At 41.0% G+C, this 24,412-nt stretch overlaps 1 protein-coding gene across 8 annotated transcripts in view; it reads left to right on the plus strand.

The window, feature by feature from the left end:
• Window positions 1-24,412, plus strand: part of Ttc3 (tetratricopeptide repeat domain 3) — a 101,445-nt gene that overhangs the window by 41,345 nt on the left and 35,688 nt on the right. For all 8 annotated transcript variants that reach the window (XM_029470721.2, XM_029470716.2, XM_029470720.2 and 5 more), the window contains 15 exons: window positions 3,606-3,666; window positions 3,937-4,021; window positions 6,393-6,527; window positions 7,204-7,284; window positions 9,320-9,432; window positions 11,299-11,419; window positions 13,135-13,257; window positions 14,139-14,240; window positions 15,213-15,305; window positions 15,832-15,896; window positions 16,858-16,994; window positions 18,416-18,742; window positions 21,042-21,293; window positions 22,271-22,317; window positions 23,510-23,566. In XM_029470721.2, coding sequence (XP_029326581.1) covers window positions 3,606-3,666; window positions 3,937-4,021; window positions 6,393-6,527; window positions 7,204-7,284; window positions 9,320-9,432; window positions 11,299-11,419; window positions 13,135-13,257; window positions 14,139-14,240; window positions 15,213-15,305; window positions 15,832-15,896; window positions 16,858-16,994; window positions 18,416-18,742; window positions 21,042-21,293; window positions 22,271-22,317; window positions 23,510-23,566 — 1,799 coding nt within the window. The remainder of the gene's footprint in view (window positions 1-3,605; window positions 3,667-3,936; window positions 4,022-6,392; window positions 6,528-7,203; window positions 7,285-9,319; window positions 9,433-11,298; window positions 11,420-13,134; window positions 13,258-14,138; window positions 14,241-15,212; window positions 15,306-15,831; window positions 15,897-16,857; window positions 16,995-18,415; window positions 18,743-21,041; window positions 21,294-22,270; window positions 22,318-23,509; window positions 23,567-24,412) is intronic.

A 24,412-nucleotide genomic window follows, 5' to 3' on the forward strand; every position in this document is an offset into this window, starting at 1 on the left:
GAGATTCTGAAGGGTCATAAAGCTAGAGGCCAGTGTTGGCTTAGGTGTGCTGAGAGCTGTAGATGGTGGTGACATCAGAAGTGTGTATAAAAGCTCATATCGCAGACCAGGAAGCACTGAGAGAGAACACACGGCTGGAGCCCAGAGCTCCTCTAGGGGATTACTCATGGTGACAGAGACTTTTCTTTGGGTCCCCATTCTGCCACCCTGGGGACTTTGTGACAGTTTCAGGAAAGCATGGAGGGGGCCATGAGCAAGTCAAGAGCACTTCTTGTTCTTGGGGAGCACTCAGATTTGGTTCCCAGCTCCCTTCAGTGAATTCAGTTCCAGGGGACCACATCTTTCTCTGGCCATGGTCAGGCACTAGGTACTCAGATATGGTGCACAGACATGTGCAGCATGAATGTATGCATAGACATATATTCATATACATAAAATAAATGAATCTTTTTTTAATTAAAAAAAAAAGAACAGACAACATTGAGGGCTAGGAAGATGCTCAGTGGAATACACAGTTCCCTAGAGGAGCAGAACCTGTGGAAAGAACAAATGCCACAGGGTTTATTACAGCGAGTCACATGACACAGTCTGGATACCCAACATCTGTCCGCACAACGGGGAGGCTAAGAGCCCAGTAGTGCTCAGTCCACAGGGCTGAGGGCCTCAGTACTCTGTCTACAGATGAAGGCCTGTAGGATTGCTGAAGAAGCTGTGTTCTCATGTTAGTGAACAGTACTAGTATTAGCATTGGTGGCAACAGTGAGATACTACAATTTGCCAGTTTGGCGGGAAGCAAGCAGAAAAAACAAACAAGCAAACAAAAATAACAGCTTTTTTCCTGGGTTCTTTGTATTTATTTATTTATTTATTTATTTATTTATTTATTTTTGGCTGCCATGGGAAGGGGATGCCCACGTTTACAACGGGTCTTCTCACTTTACATAATCTGATCAACAAAGTCTTTTATGACTATCCCTAATGGCTTGTCTCCAAGTTGAGCCCAGATCCAGTCAGGTTGACAGCCAAAGTCAACCGTAAAATTGTTAAGGTGGTTCTTGCATAAGCTTTAAGGACCTGAGTCTGCTCCCAAGCACCTGTCTGAAAGCCAGACATAGTGGCACATGCTTATAGTACTGCCACTTGGGCTGGGGGGCAGAGACAGCACTTCACTGGTTAGCCAGTTCAGCTGGGTCTACAAGGTCCAGGTTTGGTGAGAGACCATTCTGTCTCAAATGATGGTGGAACATGATTGAAGAAGACAACCAGAGTTGACTGCTGGACTCCACACACGTATGAACCCACTAACAAAAAGAACACATTAGATACTTATTTCAAATGAGTTCTGGCTGTTCATACTTTTAATAAGTTTAATTTATAAATCCAGTAAATTTAATGCAAAGATAAGATGCATTGCTTGTCGTTTGAGCTCTGTCTCTTACTGTTGAGAATTTTATTAGTGTCTCGTCTAATTACAAGAGTCCCTGTAGTATTTTTTCCTTAATTGATCTCCCTCAGAAAGTTTAATACCACAGGACCGGCTGTTAAGTTTTTGAAACATAGAAACCGAGGTTGTCTCACCCTCTTACACGCTAGGGTTATGGTTGTGAGCCACCTCACCAGGCTTTGATTTGTCTTTTCTATATAAAAATACTGTTTGCTTTTCTCATGTTGGAACATTTAACTACTTCCGGCTCAGTTTAGGGATGATTTTACGTTGTCAAGAACATGTTTGTTCATTTGAAGGGATGTGACAAAAATTCCACAAACTGGGTAGTTTATTTCTGTACAGGAGAAGCCCAGTGCCCTGGTTCTGGCAGATTCAGTGTCTAATGAAGCACTTTTCATTGTTTTAGATGGCTGTGTTCTTGTTGTGTGCTCACATGGTAAAGGGGGAAGGCATCTATCCAGGGCACCCCGAGGTATGATGTCACCTGTGGCCTGATCAATATCTGGAAGGGTCAGCCTTCCTACACTCAGTTTTCAGCACTTTACTTGCACAGAGCAGGGCATGCAGAGCATGCCGGTACTTTCACTTTCAGATGAAACTTGACTTGGTTCAGGTGTGTGCGCATCAGCTGTGTGTCTGTGCTCATCTGCAGATGAGATGTGGGCGTGCACTCTTCGTGTGTTCCTGGATCTCCCTTTGTATCATATTTTGACAGAAATCTTCCTAAATCAGAATGTCCACATCTCTGCTTTTTACAACTGAATTTGAGAACACAGAGAACTCACGATGACACAAGAGTCACTTACCTCAAGCTTTCCTGGTGTTCCTTTTAGGGTTCTTGACGCAAGATTGTTGGCCTTGACATTATCGACATCCCATCATTCCCTTTTCTTTCCCTTGTTGGTTGATTTTTCTTTTCAGTGGTTTGGCTGGCTTCTGTCATCCATTTGTCTTTCCTGCCTGCAGTTCTATCTTCTCTTGGGCTCCATTTCTATATATCTCCTCACTTAGTGCTAGCAGTGTCCATATGGTTAACGTGTTAAATACAGGCTTGGGAGTTCAATACCTAATGCAATCTAACAGTATGTAAAACACCTTAAGGACAACACTTTAAAAGTTATAATAAGTTATTATTATGTAGCATGTGTAAATAATTTAAATCTTGTTCATCCATCGGCATTTATATTCAGAGAAAGAACTTGAGGCCGCAGAATTACACTTTTATAGCTTTGTCCATGCCTGTACAGCAGAGATCAAGTTCCCAGCACCCATAACCATTGGTAATTCCATTCCCGGAAATGTCAACATCTTCTAACAACCACTGGCACTAGGTCCATGTGTAGGCAAAACGCACATGAATAAGAAAGAAATAAACCTAAGCATTAAAAACAAACAAACAAACAAACAAAAGAAATCAAACCAGAATTCTGCTTTTCCAGAAGGTTTTTATGTTTGAAGACATCACAGTTGTCTATATCTGGTCGTGTCTGTTGCCATCTCTCCACCTTCTGTCACGTACACCCTGTCCCTCTTGCCATACTGTCTTCTAACAAACACAGCTGTGAAAATGTGACTTTTCTGACCCCCTGAAGAAGCAGCACCTTTCTTCTTCCTGCCCCTAACATCCACCTTTACAGCCCATTTCTGCACTCCTGGAGGCTTTGGGTAGCATCGCTAACTAGTATTTCTGAAATGAATGCCAATCTTGATTTGAGTAAGTTTTCAAAATCCCAATTAATCTTGAAACCAAACAGCTTTTCCAGTATGTTCCAGCTGATGTGATTTTTTCTCCCTGGTAGAGGATGTAGAGGGGAGCTTATATGTCAGTGGCAACTTGGTGTCTTTTTATTAAATTGTATTTTGGTAATACAATTACTAAAGCTATTTGTGTTTCTTCCAGCCTAGTTGTAAACTGCCTGAGAACAGGAACTGTTGCCTATGTCTCTTTTCTATAGACCTGAGATTAGCCATCCTAATTTTAATAATATCCTTACAGCCCTGCACCGTCACCAGCTTGTCCTGACTTAAAGTTGTATTCACAAACTTATTCCCGTTTATGTGTGCTTTTCTTGCAGTCCAGTTAATATACACGTTTATCACTCGTAGTCTTGGAGGATTTATGTACAGGTTTCAGGAACAAATACTTTTATGTTCACAGGTCAGCCTCCAAGACACAAAGGAAAACAAAAATCACGAAACAATGAATCAGAAAAGCCCAGGTTGGTTCTTCTCTAATTTTCTAAGGAATTAATGGTGACTGCCTTGAATTTACAATCACAGTTTGGGGGAGATGGCGGCTGCCTTGGATTTATACTTAAATTCGGGGAGGAACCAGCATGTTGAATATTTTTGTTGAGAAAATGGGGTGATTTCCTTCCCTGTTTACTCAGTGTTTGAAGTGACTGACGTGAATGCACTTGTTTCTTTTTGTGAGTAGAAAGGCTTTATTTTGACATTGTTTTATAGTTCTTGCTTTTTTCCTCCTTCAGTTCTAATTCAGAAGTGAGTTTACAAGTAGATTTGAAAAGCATTTTGGAGAAACAGTTTTCAAAATCTTCCAGAGCTGCACACCAGGTAAGAGAGAAGAAGGCTCTTTCTGCAGAAAGAACAAGTTGTTTTCCCAAGATTTAATAATATTAGCTTCAATTTTTTTTAAGTATTTGGTAAGATAGATAATTGATTAGTTTCATTTTGTTCACCTCTTCTGAATGATTTAACATGAGTCAGATAAATGTCCTCTAAACAAAGTAAACTTTGTATACAAATTCTTTTATGTTATATAGTAATCAAAGTAGGCAGTAAGTAGGATGTAAAGTGAACAAGAAAAATAAGTTTTTCTAAATGGCATTTTAAAGGAGCTAAGGCTATTTTTTCTCAGTATGTCAGTCAGTTAAAAATTGGTTATTTTAGGGGTGGAGAGATGGCTCAGCATATAGAGCACTGACTGCTCTTCTGAAGGTCCTGAGTTCAAATCCCATCCATAATGAGATCTGAAGCCCTCTTCTGGGGTGTCTGAAGACAGCTATAGTGTACTTCCATATAATTAATTAATGTATGTATGTATGTATGTATGTTTGGGCCAAAGTGAGCAGGCCTGGAGAGAGAAGAAAAAGTGTCTGAAGATAGCTACAGTGTACTTACATATAATAAATAATTTAAAAAAAAAGAAAATTGGTTATTTTAGAACTACATAACAAATCTTAGAAATGACCAAAAACAGTTTCTAATTGTTTGCATATAAGGCAAGTTTAGAACTTCTAACAGATTTCAGTTATATGCTAATTGACCTTACTGAGTCTAAAAACCATGGAGGAATTGAAACAGGCAATAACTTTTGAAAATATAAAGATTCTTTAAATATTCACTATAGATACTGAGGTCTAGTTTGTTCATTCAGCATGCTTGTAGTAGAGCTCTTCTCTATGATAAGAAATTTGGGTCAGCCGGTCGGTGGTGGCGCTCGCCTTTAATCCCAGCACTTGGGAGGCAGAGGCAGGCGGATTTCTGAGTTCGAGGCCAGCCTGGTCTACAAAGTGAGTTCCAGGACAGCCAGGGCTATACAGACAAACCCTGTCTCAAAAAACCAAAAAAAAAAAAAAACAAAAACAAAAACAAAAGAAATTTGGGTCCATGGTAAGAAGGTTTGCAGCCTGCTCATTGGAAATTTCTAGTCTAGTGAATCTAAGTTGGGTTGTATTGAGGGAAATGATTTCCAACAAAATGGTCTTGCTCTACTGGTCTCTTTCCTCGAGTAACAGAGCAATTAAAATTGGATCAATTCCTACAAAGCAGATGAAGGATATTTTTGGGAGAACACTATACTTTATACTGTTAAGTTCATATCTTAAATATGGTTTTACATTGTGTCATAAATACTGTAGCAAACATCAAGTTTATACAAAAGCTGTTCTTTTCCTGGGATATTTCAAGAGCACATTCTCTTACACTTGATGTATTGGGTAGAAATTACCAGGAAACTTGTGTGTCACTATAGCCTCCCTGATGGTATGAGATCTTTTCGATATTTGTTTGTAACCTCACATTAAAAATCTTGTTTTTCTCTCCCACTGACTAACTCATACATGCATGGCTTCCTGTAGTCCTAACTCCTCCCATCCATATGGAATTGTGTAACTTATACCCATGGCTATTTAATAGCCATACAATTAAAATATAAACTTAAATGATAACCTGCATGTATATCATCAGATTACAAGATGTACAAAGGTGCTTCAGTGGTACCTTTAATTCTAGTTTTTTGTTTTTCCTTTTGAGTTCAATGTACTGATCTGTATCCTAATAGTTTTGTCTGGTTACATTTGTCTGGTACATGTTAATCAGGACTGGAGTTAAAACTTGGAACAGCCACCTTTTGCTTATAATAAAGGTTTGTTTCAGGTCAGGGTGACTGTTGTTAAAAATCTGAGAGAAATTGCTTGATTGCTTGATCTCAATGTGTCCTAATTGTTTTAGTCCCAACTACAAAACTCACCTGTGGAAGCGGTGGTCTTGGAATGTTATTAAAACTTCAAAATACGGTGCTGGGCCTGGAAAAATAAACAAGATCTATTAAAATAAGCCACCCTTTTTTGTCATGACCACAACCCATTTCAGCTGACAGATCAGGGTAATGTGCTGACACAGCACCTTTTAAAACTATGTTGCTGCGAAAGGAATTTTATGATACAGGGGCATTTTAGTATTTGACTGTCACTTGTAAAATGTTACTGATCATACCAGTGGGATAGCTCAGTGTATAGAGAAGTAACTCCTACAAGGTTTCTTTTTTAACCTCTATATTCCTATAATGACAGTTGCGCCCACCTACATACAAAATAAATAAATATAATTCATTTTTTGAAAAATTTCTTATTACTGATCAACTTATTGTCTTAAGTTTTAAAATAACAAGATACAGGTTTGGACTCATGAATTTTTCCCATAGGATTTTGCTAACATCATGAAAATGCTTAGGAGCTTGATTCAGGATGGGTACACGGCCCTGTTAGAGCAGCGCTGCCGCAGCGCTGCCCAGGCCTTTACAGAGCTGCTCAATGGTTTAGACCCTCAGAAAATAAAGGTAAGCTTGGTTGACTGTAACTTCCTGTTTATGTACATTGGTGTTATATGTATGTCTATATGAAGTTGTCAGATCCCTGGAGCAGAACTCTTAGACATTTGTGAGCTGCCAAGTAGATGCTGGGAATTGACCTGGGTCCTCTGGTAGAGCATCCATTGTTCCTAACTGCTGAGTATCTCTCCTGCCTAGGACTGTAACTTCTTTAGTAACAGTGCTGTTACTTTAGTAACAGTGCTGTATCTCCGATGGGTTAACTTGTATAGTATACCCTAAATCTGAGAGATCAGGTGACTCCTCTGGTGTGGGAGGCAAGTAGTGCTCCCAAATGTGTGTGGTCCACGTGGGTGCTCACTCCTTTGCCATGGTTTAGGTCTCTTATAACCCCTGATCTTTGCCAAGTTCAGGATTTGGACTCCTGTCAATCTAAAGCACGATCATAAGAGCAGACACCTCAGTCTGTCTCCAGACCCTATTATGTGGAAAAGAATGCAGCCTTCCTAGTCCATTCTGCATTGTGCCCCATGACACTCTGAGCCCCTGAATCTGAGTGGTAAATTCTACTCCATCTGTTCTGTTAGTAAGATGTTACTCTACGCTTGTGTAGCTAGGACGTTATTGAGATGCTGAGAGGACAGGCTTGTGTTCGGGTTGTTAACTGGTGTGTTTTTATTGACAGCAATTGAACCTGGCCATGATTAATTATGTATTAGTAGTCTATGGACTTGCCGTTTCTCTCCTTGGAATAGGACGACCAGAGGTAAACTGTTAACAGAGATAAACGACTGAAATACAATATTGGATGTGGAAGGTGTTTTGAAATTGTCCTCTTATTTTGGCTCATTTCTTTCTTGAAAGACTAAAATAGCTGAGTTTAACTTAGTTTTTTGCGGGGGTGTTGTGGGCCTTGAACACGGTCTTGCTGTCTGCCTGCTTTGGTTTCAAGCTTGCTCTCCTCCTCCTTCCTGCTTCTAAACACCAGCGTAAGTTGATGGGTGAATTGCTTTAGAGTTGTTTGACAGGGTGGTGATTCACGGCTATAATCCCAGTTCGGAAACAAAACCAGGAGAGTCATAAATTTGACATCAGCCTGGACCAAGACCCAGTCTTCAAAGAAGAAAAGAACATTTTCTTTGCTTTCCTAGTAGAGAAAAGCTATACTTAGCAATTTCTAGGAGTCTGCATTTTACACACAGACGAAGTAGATTTCAAAAATGTATTGTCAAGGGAAAGGGCTAGTTGGAGCAAAACATGATTGTGAGTCTGTTCTGTATGTTCTGTAAGCAGTGGGACATTACTAGTAAGTCCCCCAGACATCTCCAGACCACAGACAGTAATCACTGTGTGCAGTGACCCGGGGTGTAGTGTGCATCTATGATCCCAGCACTCGGGAGGCAGAGGCAGGTGGATCTCTGAGTTTGAGGCCAGCCTGGTCTACAGAGTGAGTTCCAGGACAGCGAGGGCTACACAGAGAAACTCTGTCTCGAAAAACCAAAAAGAAAGTAGAAAGGGCCTGGGGAAGTTGTTAGTATTGTAGTGTGATGTTTTATTAGAAAAATCAAACATGAAAATGATCCGCTGACTGAGTGATGGGTCCATGTAATATACCCTTCCTGCCAACCTGGGCCCTAAGTTTCCCTAGTTACATAAAAGCTAACATTACCACTTAATTAAAATCAAAATCCATGATTCATTTCCCAAGGGTTCATGATGCCTGGGATCGTTTTCTTGTTAACACAGCAGCAGGCTTGCCTCCCATGCACTCCTGTCTTGATTCCACTAATAGATAGTAGGAATCAAGACTTCAAAGCTGAAGTTGCATCTGTGAGTTACTGTAGAAATAGTGAAACTAATGAAAAAATTATACTAGAACTTAACACATTGAAAAGCTTTTCAGCAGACTAGCACGTATGCAGTGTATGTTGTTTGTACTGCACACACTTATTCATAGCTCCTCCTGGAAACTGCCCTGCAGAGGAGCTCCCAAGAAGCCTATGTGCAGCCCGCCTTAGAAGCCTCCTTTGGAATAGGCCTCAGAGCGTCCAGAGCCCCATTTGCCCTCACTTTCTCTTCCATCACAGTGTGCTTGCTGTTACTTTACACAACTATGAGTCTTTTTTATTTTTTAGTAGAATTTATCTGAAGCACAGAGATGCCTCTTGTTGAAGATGTAATAATATTCTCTTTAGTTCTGTTAAGTTTTTATAATGCAACAGTGTTTAACACAAGCTCTTTTTTTTTTTTTTTTTTTTTCCGAGACAGGGTTTTTCTCTGTATAGCCCCGGCTGTCCTGGAACTCACTTTGTAGACCAGGCTGGCCTCGAACTCAGAAATCCGCCTGCCTCTGCCTCCCAAGTGCTGGGATTAAAGGCATGCACCACCACGCCCGGCTAACACAAGCTCTTTTCTCAACCTGTAAAGTGTCATGCCAAAGTCATTGGAATGGCAGCTCTTCCAGAGCAACGACACTTACTGCATTATATGTTGTGCTGTCTTTGTACCCAAATCAGCCGTCCTTACACCATGAATTCACAGCTACTGTATTGAAAATAGACCTGTGAGTGTCAGTAATGTTTGTCCATTGGCAGTCTGTTTTCAGTAGGATTGCTTTTGTTGTTTCCCTTGAGTTTCCATGAGTGACACATATAAGTTACAAGAAAGTGAAATAAAAAAGACAAAATTTGCAATAGAACTTTTTGATACATAGGTATTTTTCTAAATATTAGACAAGAATCAACCTTAAGATAGTCTGTTTCAGCTTTTCTCTCCTATGACTGTTCTTTCTGCTTTTGAAGGAGCTGTCTGAAGCCGAAAACCAGTTTAAGAGGATTATCGAACACTATCCCAATGAGGGGCTCGACTGCTTGGCCTACTGTGGAATAGGAAAAGTGTATTTGAAAAAGAACAGGTCAGTAGAAGCCATGGGGAGCACCAAGGTGGTCTCTGTGGTGATTCTTTCATTCTGCCCAGGCAATGGTTGGGTACCGTGCTGAGCATGCATGTAGGCGAGAGAGAAGTGCTTCCTCGCTTCTCCCACTAGTACTTGTTGTTGTTTTGAAACATGGTTTCCCTATTTAACTCTACCTGGCCTGGAATTCAAAGAGCTATGCCTTCCTCTGTCTCTCGAGTGCTACGATTTAAATGTGTGCACCATCACACTTGGCTAAAGATGTATTTATTTTATGTGTATGGATGTTTTGCCTGCTTGTGATTCAGTGCACCTCATGCATGCTGTGCTGAGGAGACCAGAAGAGGGCGTCAGATCCTCTGCAACTGGAGTTGGTTGTGAGCTGCTACTTGGATACTGGGAACTGAACTGTGGTGCTTGCAAGAGCAACAAATGTTCTTAACCACTATCTCTACACACATACACACACACACACACACACACACACACACACACACATGCCTCCTTTTTTTATATAGGTTTTTAGGGTCTAAATGTATTGTCCTAGAACTTGATATGTAAATCAGGCAAGCTTTGAACTCAGAGATAATCCTGCTGGGATTAAAGGCATACGTCACCACACCCAGCTCTACCATATATCTTTAATTAATTATTATTGTGTGTATGTATAGACTGTGTGTGTTATAACACCTCATGTGACCTCAGGGTACAACTTTTTACAGTTCCAGGTGTAAGGCTCCAGTCACCAGGCTTTGTTTTAGGTGCCTTTATCCTCCAAGCCATCAGTCTCTCTGGCCCTTCCACTTCAGTATCTGAGACAGTCTGCCAGTGAACCTGGAGCTTGCTAACCTGGCCTGGCCAGTCAGCCCCAGGGTCTACAGACTCCCTCCACTCCCTTCCCCCTCTGTAACACAGGGGTTACAGACTTGTGCTAGGAATCTGAACTCAGGGTTTCATGTTAGCGCAGCAGATCCTTTGCTGTGATGTCTGTCTGTCTGTCTTAGGTATGGCTTGTTCTCATGGCTGTGATTTGCTTTAGAAGCTGCCTCCTCAAAGTGCATAGGACCCGAGGAATTCACATGTTCATAGATTGCAAGTTCAGCTACGAGCCTAGTCTCTAAACCTCTCTGTGGTTGAAACACTTGCTCTAGTTTACTTTGTTGTTCTGGAAGTGTTTCCTGCTTCTCAGTCTTGCCTCCCTAAATGGGCTGTGTGACCTGAGGAGACATGATACTGGCTTAGGATTTAAGACAAGTCTGTTTGGACCCTTGAATTATTTTAGATGATTTTACAGAAGAAAAATTCTTGATAATCGAATATCATATAGGACTTGATTAACCTTAAATCTTTTTCTACTTTTTAGAAGAACTTTTATGATTTTAGGTTCTCTAACATAGTGTGTGTCTACACCTTTTTTGAAGATTTTTGTTTTGGTTTTCTGAGACAGGGTTTCTCTGTATAGCCCTGGCTGTCCTGGAACTCACTCTGTAGACCAGGCTGGCCTCGAACTCAGAAATCTGCCTGCCTTTGCCTCCCAAGTGCTGGGAAAAAAGGCGTGCGTCACCATGCCTGGCTTCTTTGCAGATCTTTGAGACTAAAGTAAGTTCTTTTAGTTTCTAGTTACTGTCTGATTGGGATCAGGGATGTAGGAGATTCTAGACAGAAATGTGCTTCGTTTACATTTCTGTAACAAGTAGCAATAATATCTTAGTTACTTAAAAAGAAAATACATTACATTGGATATTTATGTCTATCGATTTATCATATGTGGTCTTTTCAGCAGTCTTGAAGTCTTGGTGAATTACTGTGGAATAAAATATTATGCCACATCTTTAATATCTTCTTTCTTCCCAATTATGTCTTTAGATTTCTTGAAGCTCTTAATCACTTTGAAAAAGCAAAGACTTTAATTAGTCGTCTCCCTGGAATTCTAACTTGGCCCACAAGTAATGTGATTATTGAAGAATCTAAGCCAGAAAAAGTCAAGGTAACTTTATTTGTTCAAGTATTCCATTCTGGCTTGAGAGCCTCTCTGCATGAAGACTTGGGGCTAGAGGACAGAGGTAGCAGCGCTCTGTGCATGCCTCTCTGAATGCCCTGGGTGTTCCTGGGTGCTAGTCTCCTGCCTTTTGCTTATGTCAGGTTTCCTTAAGGCGGTCCTGTAAGTAGTAGATCATGATCATATCTGTTCACACATGAGGGAGATAAAGGGTGGGGGTTCGGGTGATTATCACAAGGTTAAGCACAAGGAAGCAGCAGAGTTAGACACAGTGAAGCAGTGTATATTGGCTGTACCTAGGTGTCATTATGGCAGTGGAATTCCATTATAGCTGCTATATAGAAAATGAGATCAATGTCATGTCGAGGGCCATAAGGATTCATTACTGGATCCAGAAAGTCTAAATCCCATGTGCGTTTGGTGAGTGAGGGCATTACTTAATATTTGGTACTCTGATGCTTAGAACTTGACTGTGGGTGAATCACGATTAACTTTTAAAACTCCAATAAGAAGATAATTAAGAAGTTGATAGGATTTTAAGAGACATTTCTGCCCAGAAACTATAAATGTGACCAGTTAGCACACTGTCAGTTTCAGGGAAATACAAATGAAAGCCAGAGCAAACACTTTGCCCCTATTAGGCTGTAACAAGGATATAGGTAGAGCAGGGCCTTGATGCATTGCAGGTTCTAATGTAAAACAGTAAATTTGCTGTACAGAAATAGCCTGTCAATTCCTTAGGTAGCTAAGTTACAGTACTGAGTGATATAGCTATTTTGTATCTCAGTATGTACAGTGGAAAGCATGTTCTCAGAAGAACTGAATGTCTGAGTAACCAGACCAGCATGGTCTATAACAGCTTGAAGGGGGTGTGACCTGGAGCCATGGCCCACTGGGTAAGAGCACTTGTTGCTTTTTGTAGGATTCAAGTCCATTTTTTAGCCCCCACATGATAATATACAACCATTCTTACCTCCAGTTCCAGAAACCTAATGATCTCTTCCGAGCTGTGTGGCACCAGGTACACACATGGTTTATGTACACAGTCACGTAACATAAAAGCAGAGATGGGTTTTTAAAAATTATTAAAATAGGCTGAAGGGAGAAATGACTGTAGTGTGTCACATGGTGAACAGATAAATAAAAGGTACTGGCACAATGTCACAAGGAAGATGTGCCTTGAAAACATAAGGTAAACACATAAATGTGAACACATTACTGTGTGCTTGTGCGAATTGTCTGGTGTAGTAGTTATAGCCAGCAAAGCTGTTAGTGAAGAACAAAGCCAAGGATTGCTAAATATTCATACAAGCCTGGAATAAGACATCGGGGTGACTTAAACAGACCAGTACTGCAAACATGGCATGGGTGTCGTGGGGCTTCAGTACAAGGATGAATAAGTACAGTGCAAAGGGGTTCAGAGGGTGCACTCGGAGAGTGGATTCTGATGAAGTGATGTGCAGAGGGCCGTCCTGAGGGTGCTCTGCCTTTCGTAAGTCCTTTCAATCCTGAAGGAGATTAGATGCTGAAGATAACTCCCCCCTCCTAAACGTGTATTGCCCTTTTAAAGAAAAGACTTAACAAAAATGTATGGTTTGTTCTTAGACTGTCCATATTTGATGGCAGGAGAAATTACAGGCAGATTTGTTGATACACTAGTGTCGGACCAGTATTTAATCACTTTTCTTTATTTTGTTATATAGGTGATGTTAGAGAAGTTTGTTGAAGAATGCAAGTTTCCCCCAGTGCCAGATGCTGTTTGTTGCTATCAGAAGTGCCGTGGATATTCTAAAATTCAGATTTACCTAACTGATCCAGACTTTAAGGTAAATAATGAATTTACTATTTTCCAAAAGTATCTCTAAGTGAATTCAGAATGGTTCTCTGCGTGGAGGCTTGCAGGTTCTCTAGCTTGGCAGCACTTTATGTCCCCTTTCCTCCCATTCCCCTGTAGCTCTTTGTTGCCATACATGGAAACCAGAGGAACCAAAGCAATGATGTCAGTTGTTTGGTGACCTGAGAAAGCTGGCTAGCTGGCTCCATTTTGTCCTCTAGCACTGAAACATAGGAAACAAAATGATTGTTTCCTCTGATTTGTCACATTTTAAATATGTTGCAAAATTTAAATATGAAAATTTCAAGGTCATTGAAGCCTGAATTATCTTGTAGATAATTACTGAGGGCAAATCTGCTATGTAACTGAATGACTTATTAGTTTACTTAAGAGCATAGTAGCTAGAGCTGGAGAGATGGCTCAGTAGTTAAGAGCACTGACTGCTCTTCCACAGGTCCTGAGTTCAATTCCCAGTACCTACAAAGTGGCTCACAACCATCTGTAATGGGGTCTGATGTGTCTCCTGCTGTGTCTGAAGAGATAAACAGTGTACTCACATTCATAAAATAAATAAATCTAAAGAGGAGGAGGAGGAAGAAGAGGAGGTAGAAGCTGTAGGTCAGAGGAAATGATGTTTATCCAACGTTTAGTGTATTAGGAAGGACAGCCACCTTCCTGCTGTAGCAGTGAAAGTCAAGTTCTCTGACAGCACAGCCAGGCATTGGGCAGTAGCAGTGTATCACCACGTATGGAAATAGTATGTCTCGTTATGTCTGTCAGTGAATATAAGACTTTTAGTGATTTCCGTGGATGCTATTGTGAATGTATTGTATAGACATTTTTTAAATGTATATATATATCTTTGAACCCTAGGGTTTTATACGAATTAGCTGCTGCCAATACTGTAAAGTAGAATTTCATATGAACTGCTGGAAAAAGTTAAAAACAACAACTTTTAATGATAAAATTGACAAGGTAAGGCATAAAGGTTAGATTTTTGCATTATACTTGTGTCTTTAGGAAGTGTGCATCCAGTGCAGTGCACCCAGGATTGTTAGGTTTTACAGAGGAGTAATAACAAGGCGGGAAAGCAGCGTGTTTATGTTTCCTGCGACTGTAAAGGCAATTACCATTGTGATCCAAGGCCAGTGTCTCAGCGCTCGCTTTCCTCGTCGTATCTTAGGTTGTGCTCACAGTATTAGTTCTCTGAAGATTGTCCGTCAGCAGACAGTTTAAATGAACAAAGTCTCAACATTTAAAATGTATACTGCTGTTTCTCATGCGGGGGTGTCTGCAATTACTGAGAACACATGAAAGAAGCTATAAGTTTTTGGTCTAATTTGCGTTAATAAGTTATCCATCTGGTCTGTATAATCTACGGACTTAGGGAAATCTTTTCAAATCTCTCGTTTGGGGGAAAAGCTTATTATAACTTACCAGTAGGAATTACTCAAGTTAGGTGAAACAGTTCCTGTGTAACTAGGGGAAGGATGCTGTGACTCAGAAGCCATGGAGTCTAAATGGCCTTCCCTCGAGTGGTCCCTTACTATGTCTTGTGATGAGAAATTTAGTCTCTTATTGGATGCTATAAAGTTTTCAGTTGTTGATCAGGGTTGAGCGATGGCAGCTCTGTTCTGTGTGCCACATTCTCTGTTTCTGAAAGCAAGTTGAACAGTGGCCTTTTATGGAGCATATTCCTGTCTCAGAAGGGAAGTCCGATGGCCAGTCCCTAAAGGGATGGAGCTGCTGCTTAGACACGGTTCACGCCGTGTGAGCTCACTTTGCTTTCACAAACCAAAGCACACTCACTGTATATTCTTTGTATGGGAACTTCAGAGCTTACTAAAGGAGGCTGTATCCTATTTTAACAAGTCTTTGGGAATATAATGGAGTACATGTATATGTTTATCTACTGAAAACATAAGCTTTTTCTTTTTAATCAAAAAGGATTTTCTACAAGGAATCTGTCTCACTCCCGATTGTGAGGGAATCATTTCTAAGATTATCATCTACAGCAGTGGAGGTCAAGTTAAATGTGAAGTAAGTGTCTAGTAAAGATTGTTTCATAAAACTGATAAGACCTGGCTTACGTGTGTGGACTTAGTGTTGTGTGGGTCCTGTCTTTGAGAAGGCAAGGATGTCACAGTGTGAATTGCACTGAGGCTTGCTCGGTCAGTGATACTAGGAGGAGTGGTTTATATTCTAGTTATATTGGTTTTGCTCTTTGATCTAAGGCCATCAAACTTTTGGGTATTGGTGGGGATGGGGCTTTTGAACTTTGAGGGGTAACAGCAGTGAGTAGGTGTAATAACACTCAGAGCTTATTGGGTTTTCTTCTTGCTTGTAACTTTTAAAAACTTCTTCCTAAAGTGTCTCCTGTCCTGTTCCTCTTCTCAGTAAATGACTTTGTTAAGGCTTCCTGGGCTTATGTGTGGTGAGAGAGCCTCTCTACTGTTCTGTCAGTGAGCAGTGGCGAGGGCGCTGCTGAAGTCCTTATTACCTGTGCTTTGTGTTTTGTATCATGGAAGGATAAGAAAAACCTTAGCTGTCTTTGTTTTATTTTAAGTTTGAACACAAGGTCATAAAAGAAAAGGTTCCTTCAAGACCTGTTCTGAAACAGAAATGTTCCAGGTAAGACTTTGAGCATCAAGCAGTAGTTTTATGGTGTCTTGTAGAATATAATTATATTAAATGTAAGCTTCTAAATTATGCTGTTTTTTACAGTGTGTACAAAACAAATATTTGAAAATGATTTTATGTATTCTTAAACTAAAAGAACTAGGCTAAACTTGAACCAGAATCAGTTAGTGATTGATGCTTGAAATTAACGACATTTCATGTTATAATGTTTGGTAAACAGATTTGGTACTTCGGAAGAAGTGGTCTATTTCATTCTTGGGCATTTTACCTTTAATTTCAAAGCATCTCAATTTTTTTTTCATCTTTTCAGCAAACATTTTGAACCAATAACTAGTTCTTACCTTGACATTCTCAATATATTGTCAAAATCACTCACCTCTGCATCTTTATTCAGTCCAAATAATTCCAATCCTTTTTTTCTTTTTCTTTCTGGTCCTGCTTCTTTTCACTCTAAAGGGTGATTCTTCTTTCTTTTGTTAGTATCATTTGTGACCAGGAGAAAGCACAAGAAAAGGTGAACAGGGTTCCTTGCTGGAGTATTTTCAGTGTAACCACATCAACCAGCTTACCAGGCTGTGGGGCATGACTGGTCTCCCAGGAGACGACCTGGCGTTGAGATGGGAAGTTACACGTGCTTGTGCAGACTCTTGCTTTCCCAATGACTGTGCTGTAGTCTGTGTACCCGGACTTAGGGTCCATATGCTTTTAAGGATGGCACCCTTAGTTAGATGTCACTTGATATTGAAGTGCTGTTTTCATAAAATAAGTTCCTTATTTTGACTGAATTGGTGTTATAGATCAATGCATTTTGGGTTGAACAGAAGTTATAGAACAGATTCTAATTATTAAAACGTGTTAATTTATTTGGAGAATATTTCTATACCAGACAAAGAAAATAGTGTATTAGGCTTAACACAAAGGTACATTGTCACTAATTGCCACTGTCCATCAGCCTAGAGAAGTTAAGACTGAAAGAAGACAAAAAATTGAAGAGAAAGATCCAAAAACAAGAGGCAAAAAAGTTAGCACAAGAAAGAATGGAAGAGGACTTAAGAGAAAGCAATCCACCTAAAAATGAAGAGCCAGAAGGTATGTGAAAGTGCAGACTGTGAAACAGTATACCTGTTTTAAAGTGCAGATATGCAGATTCAGTTTAGATGGCTTCATACTAGTTGTTACTAGATCAAATATCACTTTTAGTTACTATTTGAATACCTAAAAATCAGATTTTTGTCACATTCTTAATACTACCTTCTACTAGCCTAAATGAGGTTATTAACCCTACATGTACGAAGCTAAGGCAGGAGGTTGCCATGGCTTTGAGGTTATCTTGTAACACATAACAAGGCTCTGTCCCCCAAAACCTAAAACCATAAAGAGCCCTCTGTTATTCTGAGACAAGTAGGTTGGTATGGAGAACTCTTCCTCAAATACAAACCCCCTGGGAGTTTGCTCCAGGCAAACCTCTTCTCCAGTGACGGCAGCTTACCTGACAGGGCGCTGTAAGGCGTGTTAATGGATCTATGTTCCAGTGCTCTGAACGAGCATTGAAGTGATCTGCAATAATGTGAAGCAGAGTTCAGTTCTGACAGTCGGTTTATTAAAAGTCAGAGTTTTAGACTGTGAACCTGCCAGCTTTGGGTTAAAATAACGTTTGCCCCTTTTCTATTGCATGTCCCTTAGATGAAATATTTCCCATTTGCTGTTTAGTTGTTTCCATCTGCCTAGTATTTGAGAAATGTCTTAAGTAAATCAAAATTCTTTCATATTGAATTTTTTTTCAGCAAATGTATTACCTTTGCATACTTCCAAACTAAGAATGCATCTAAAGTTTAGTTGGTGAGACTATGAAAGAATATTTGGGAGAAGAAAGCTTATTTTAGAGGAAAAAAGGGTTTTAGATATAGTTTTAAATTCTCTTATAAAAGTGATCTGAAAAACAGGTGGTAAAGTACTTGCTGTGGGGCTTGGGGTGTGTATTGAACCCGTGAACTGGCCAGTGCAGTGAGTGGAGTTGGCCCAGCTCTCCTACTTGTCTTCGGGGGCCTTTCACTCAGTTGCTCAGGTTGGCCCTGATAGAGTGAGCCTCAAGCTTGTGATCTTCCTGCCCTAGCTTCCCAAATAGCTTTTTTCTCAATTTTTGAACTTTCTGGCCTTTTCAAGGTAACTATTAAATGTGCATATTCCAAATTTAAAATCTCCTGAGTGGTTTGTGTAAGTCAAACCAGAGTCATATAGAACTTGGCAGGGGAGATGCCATGGTCACCGACATGGTTTTCCTTGGCAAGGCTGACTCACTACACTCTAGATGTGCTGAACCCTGCAATTTCCCCAAAAGCGTGTAGTGGGGAACTGTGTTCATGTTCTCCCCTGTAGAATATAAATATAATATAAAAACAGAAAGCAGCTATGTTTATGTTACTGTGCATGCTACATTATCTCCTTCCAAGTTTGTATAATTGCAGATTAGTCCTAGCTTACCCCGTTTTCCCCTTTCTCCCTTTTCTCAGAAACCTCCGACGGTGCTCAGAGTTGTCAGTTTCTTGACGACAGAATCCTGCAGTGCATAAAGCAGAACGCTGACAAGATTAAATCTGTTGTATTGAATACATCCACGCTTCTCAAAGAGCTGCTCTCTTGGAAGGTTCTGAGCACGGAAGACTACACAACATGCTTTTCTAGCAAAAATTTTGTCCATGAAGCAGTGGACTATGTCATCGGTCACTTGATCCAAGAGAAGAACAGAGTAAAGACACGGATATTTCTGCATGTTTTGAGTGAGCTTAAAGAGTTAGACCCCAAGTTGGCTCCCTGGATCCAGAGACTGAATAGTTTTGGTAGGTTCCTTTAAGTTCTAGAGCAGTCGTGTTTGGAAGGAAGGGCAAATACAGGCATCTGAGCCCTTTTTACTTTGCTGTTTTATTTTTTTGTGATGGCTTAAATGCATCGCTACGTTTTTGTATGGTTAAAGATACTCTCTTTCTACACAGGTGGTTTTTAGGCTACGCTAGGATAGATTATAATTAGGTTACACTATAGATAGGTTATAAGACACGTTCAAAAGATGAAAACACAGGAAAGGCCAGTCTGTAAGAAGTTCAGACCTAACTGTGCTGAGCTACCTGCGTGTGTGTAAACTAAGTCAGAAGTAGCTGTACACTTGTGCTGCCTGCTCTAAGTGCATTGGCTGCAGGTGCTTGTGTGAAGAAACAAAACCAGAAAGTCTGTATTCTGTTGATAACTGTTTAAAGGGACCAGTAGGTGAGGCTAGCTGTCAAGTACCCTGGTACTTAGCTGTTACAAATGGCAGGATTATTGCAAATGCTTTTGTTCTGATTTTGCTGATTTGACTGGGGGAAGGAAAGATTAAGAAAACTTCTTACACGCAAGCTCTGTGTCGAAGGCCTGCAAGGACTGGGGATGCCATGGTTGTGACACTGGGTGAGGGTGGGTGCCCGTGGCACTTACGAGGCAGTATTGTGATGATGCCTGGAATGGCAGCTGGCCTGGCACAGTGTGTGCCTCAGTTAGCAACTGTTGATAAAGACTAGGAGGGAAAGCCACAGAAGAGGAACAGCGCCTCTCCAATCAGCCCAGGCTTTTGGTGGCTGATGACATAAGAAGGCAGCGAGCTTGGCAGAGTTAAGAGAGCAACACACCTGGGTCTGCATAGGTCTTACCAGTTACTCGTAAATGATAAGATTGTCTATCAGATAAGCAAATTAAAAAGTTAATGCTTAGGTTTTTTTGCTATAGAGGGTAGACTCAAGCTGGAGAAGTAGGCTTACTGAGTTGTGCTCTGGGGGCTAGAGGACACCCAGCACTGTCTGCATTAGTAAATGCATCAGTTGATGCTTGCAGTTCCTCACCAGCAGGATGGTTTAGGGCCTTTTGATGTAGTTCATGTTCACTCTGAAGACAGTAAGTATGTATGCATACTCACTGTTTAACTAGGCTTTTATTCTAACCTGAATTAAAACACATTTATTTAATAAAGGAAATAATTTTCAATTCATGGGACTTTAGTTCCTTCTTACAAAAGTCTGTAGAGTGGAATCACTCGTGTGTGTGTGTGTGTGTGTGTGTGTGTGTGTGTGTTTAATTTAGAAGCCAGTGTGTTTGATCAATATAAAAGAGGGAGAAAGAAACAGATTTTCGAGAGAGAGAAAATTAACATTAGAAACTTTTTACTGTTTGCTTACATTCCTCGTGGCGCACACTGTGGTCAGGACCACCTAGGGAACAGGAGTGCATCTCTTCACAGCCAGGTCTCTTAAACTTCATTGAAGGTGTAGATTATGTTGCCATGGATTCTTGTGTGAAAAGATGCAGATTTCTCATACCTTGTGACTTCTACAAGCTAAGAATTTTGTCTGGAGGAATCAGCTATCCAGGAGTGATCTCTTGCTGACTTGACACCTAGGGTGCCTGTGAGGCATGGTGGAAAGGCAACTTTGGAGGTTGTTAGTAGGGGTCTGTGGGGTTGCACCACCCTGGGAAGATAAGAAACAACTCTTGTAGATGTTTGAGGAGGCGTCTGTCTAGCATAGTTCTTTTCAAGGCATTTGGAAAGATTTATACATTGCCGATGTCTGGCTGGTATGGAATGCATATAGGAAGACATTGAAACATTGTTAAAAAAAAAAAAAAAGGAATACAATCAGAAACAAAAGTCAAGAATTAGTGGAAAATAATGTTATGTTTTAAAGGGAATTTAATAATGGAACCACTAGAATTATTATAATTGTTACCTCAATGTTAAATCTTGTTTATGAAATGCACTATATTTTTGACTAATGTATTATTTAAACATTTTCACTGAAAATATACGCAGACTATAAATAGAATTATTTCCAAAAGATGTGGTGGTTGGGGGCTGGTGAGATGGCTCAGTGGGTAAGAGCACCCGACTGCTCTTCCGAAGATCCAGAGTTCAAATCCCAGCAACCACATGGTGGCTCACAACCATCCGCAACGAGATCTGGCGCCCTCTTCTGGAATGTCTGAAGACAACTACAGTGTACTTACATATAATAAATAAATAAATCTTTAAAAAAAAAAAAAAGATGTGGTGGTTGGAGATTTTGCTGAGGTAAATACTTTGGCTCCTGTGATTTGGGCTTTGTTGTGTTGCAGGCTTGGACGCCATAGGGCCCTTTTTCACTCGGTACGGAGCATCTCTCAAGGAGCTTGATTTCCACGTTGTGACTGTCCTCTGGGATGAGAAATACGGCCACAAACTGGGCTCTATGGAAGGAAAGCAGCTTGATTACTTCTTTGAGCCAGCATTGGCAATGGAAGCTCGCTGTTTAATATGGCTCCTGGAAGAGAACAGGGACAAGTTCCCGGCCTTGCACAGTGCCTTAGACGAGTTCTTTGATATAATGGGTATGTGAAGCACAGTTAGCAGTGTAGTATGTCTCAAGATGCAATGACAAAGTAATCCTGTTCTTATGTCTAAAAGTTTGGGTTTTCTTGTTGGGGTGGGGGAGGGGAGGGGAGGGGAGGGTGGGGAGTGGTTGAGAGTCTTTTGATGATCAGAGGTGAAGAATGAGGAGGACTTGAAAGAAAGGTCCCAGCCTTTGATTCTTTCTCTGAGAGGAAATCTGAGGAATTGGGATGCAGATATGGAAGTGCCTGTGTGGAACTGAGAGAATGGGGTGGGAGGAAATGCCAGAGGTCAGATAGGCCAAACAGCACCTGGTTAAGTTAGCTTCTCTTGGATTTTCTTCACCATTGTAATGGACTGATTTGATCTGTGTGGTTCTTTTGTACTTCAGATCATCCTATGCTAACTGCTTCCTTCTCCCCTTTCTCTTAACCTCAGTCTGTGTGCTGTTTGGCATGTTAAAGGCACAGTAAGAGGTCTGACCTTGTAGCACTGCCCTGGTACCCTTGCAGCATGTGCTGTTTGTCTGGCCAGCACTTGTTGCCTGTTCACTTCAAGCCTAACCTACATGCCCTGCTTTTTTAGAGCCTCCCCAGCCCTCCTCAGGCTTCTTCCCAAGGACTTCATTAGTCCTTCACTTTCATTGCTGCTTTATTTCACTGTGGCATCGTTGAGTTACATGAGTTACAGGGATTTGGGGAGGGTGCAGTAGATCATGGAATCGTCCGTTGGCACTGACTCCTCCGTGTCACCACCTCCTTGCCAGGATGGCACTGAGGATGCTGGCCTGGGTTGACACTGGGTGCTTCTCCATTGACTTCTCCTTTAGTCAGGGATTTAAACTGAATTGTCAGAGCCAGGAGGAGAAAGGGCACAGGCTAGCTGACAGTCCAGAGTGGCTTCATAAGGCTTTAGTAGGTGATACAAAAGCACAGGGGATTGAGTCACCTCACAGAGACTCCTTTTCTTCCTGCAGACAGCCGATGCACTGTACTAAGGAAGCAAGACAGCGATGAAATGCCGGTAAGTCCTTGAATCCTTGGTGGTTTTATGTTAGACAGAGGCGCAGAGGGAAAGCCAGGCCAGGGCTTACTGCTTCACAGGTCACATGCTAGACTGAGACAGAAGCCTTACCATCGGAGGGACTGGGAATGCGGTGGTGCAGAGTTGCTGAGGTACCCAGAGTGCACAAAGCCCTAAGTTGCATCCTTGGCAGTGCATAACTGCACGGTGGCACAGGCCTTTATTTCCACCACTCAGGAAGTAGAAACAGGACCAGATATTCAAAAGCATCCTCAGCTACCTAGTGAGTTCAGTGCCAGGCAAGGCTACATGATGCCTGTTAATAAACGTTCGTTTTAGGAAGAGAAAAGGAAGAATTCTTGAGTCAAGAAAGATGATGTGTTGTTGTCAAAGGAGCCCCTGCTGGTTTAACTGAGAGCTGCAGAGTGGTCTGTGGCTCTTCATGCTCTCCAGCAGGTTAGGAGCTCTTCAGTTGACAGCATGAAGAGAAAGAAGCAGGCATGTTTGCCAGCCTGAGGATGATCTGTCCTTGAAACGTGTCTTAAACTTCTAGTACATATGTCAGGCCGAGTGTGGATAAACAGTGAGCAAACCTTGTGAGAAGGTGAATCTCTTCATTTGCTGTTTTTTGTGTGATTTTTTTTTTTCTTTTGCGGGTGGTGGGGTGGGTATGGGGTTCTAGACAGTGTTTCTCTGTGTATCCCTGTCTGTCCTGGAACTCACTCTGTAGACCAGGCTGGCCTCAAACTCAGGAATCAACCTGCCTCTGCCTCCCGCGTGCTGGGATTAAAGGTGTGCGCCACCACCGCCCGGCTCATTGGTTGCTTTTGTCCAGTGTCTGACCACAAACAGGATGTCTGGTTTACTTATTAGTGAAAGCAGTGTCTGTGAAATACTGTTGTCGTGCACACCAGAATTACCTAAAAGTCGGATTATTTATCTGAAATAACATAAGCCCTGTAGAAGTCGAGGTTAAAATGTTGGGGCAGTTTTATTTTACTTGTAACATGAGGTGTCATTAAGCTCTTAGTGGTACTTGTAGGAGTGTGCTCACTGTGTGACTGACTGCTTTTGCTAAACACTATATACTTAATATATGACTAGTCAAGGAAAATGGAAGTGGCTGTTTTTGTTGCAATTTATGATTCTACTATATGAGGATTCGTTGATTTTTTTTTTTTCATCTTTTTAGTTTGGTTGTATCAAGGTAAAAAACAAAGGCAAGAAAAAGAAGCCAAAAGATTCAAAGGTAAGGGTACCTTCTGCAGTGACTCCAGTCTCTGTCTTGAGTGTTAGTGAGAAAGAAACTGCTCTGGGAACATTTGAAGCATCTTGTAAAATGACTTTAAAAATACTGAGTTTCTCCTTTAAGTCTTCATTGCTCTTTATTTTCTAGATTCTTGTGCAGGAAGACGTGCGAGGCCACATGAGGGGACAGTAGAACAGTAGGCAGGAAGGCTGTGGGTCAGATGGTCGGTCTGTGTCCTGGCTCTTTAGCACCTGTAATAAACAGCCAGGTGCGGCTGGTTCCCTGAAACTTAATTGTAGGCAGTTCCCAGTGCACACACATGTGCCAGGGCACCCACAAAAACCATACAATGTGCTTTTTGTGGAACTCATGCACATACAGGAAAGAAAGTTAATGACTTGTATATAGCTAGGACACACTTAGAAATTGTATCTCTTAACTGAGTTTTATGAGCAAATATGAAGGTATTTGTTTTTACAGTGTTAGAACTTCTTTGATTAGTTATTTCTGTTCAGATGTTTATCTAAAATAGTCAAAAGTGATGAATTCCAACCATCCTGATGACCTCAGGATTGCCAGGGGCTTATCCTTCTTTTCACTGTCACTCCAAGCACGGGTGACAGAAGAGCATTATTTTTAATATGGAGGGGAGATCCTCATGGCTCTAGCTAGGAGGGAGGGTCATGTGGGAGACGGGTAAGAAAGAGTGAGCAAGGGGTGCAAGCAAGTGGAAGTTTCCACACAGCTTACCGTTGTGTCTTTGAAAATGAGAGTTTTATTTACATTAAGTTACAGACATATTTACATTTTTGAAATAATTGGAAACTACCAAAGTTTTAATTTCTA

The sequence above is a fragment of the Mus caroli genome, unplaced genomic scaffold (assembly GCF_978045245.1).
Source record: "Mus caroli unplaced genomic scaffold, Mus_caroli_1 scaffold_17, whole genome shotgun sequence".
In the NCBI taxonomy this organism is placed as follows: domain Eukaryota; kingdom Metazoa; phylum Chordata; class Mammalia; order Rodentia; family Muridae; genus Mus; species Mus caroli.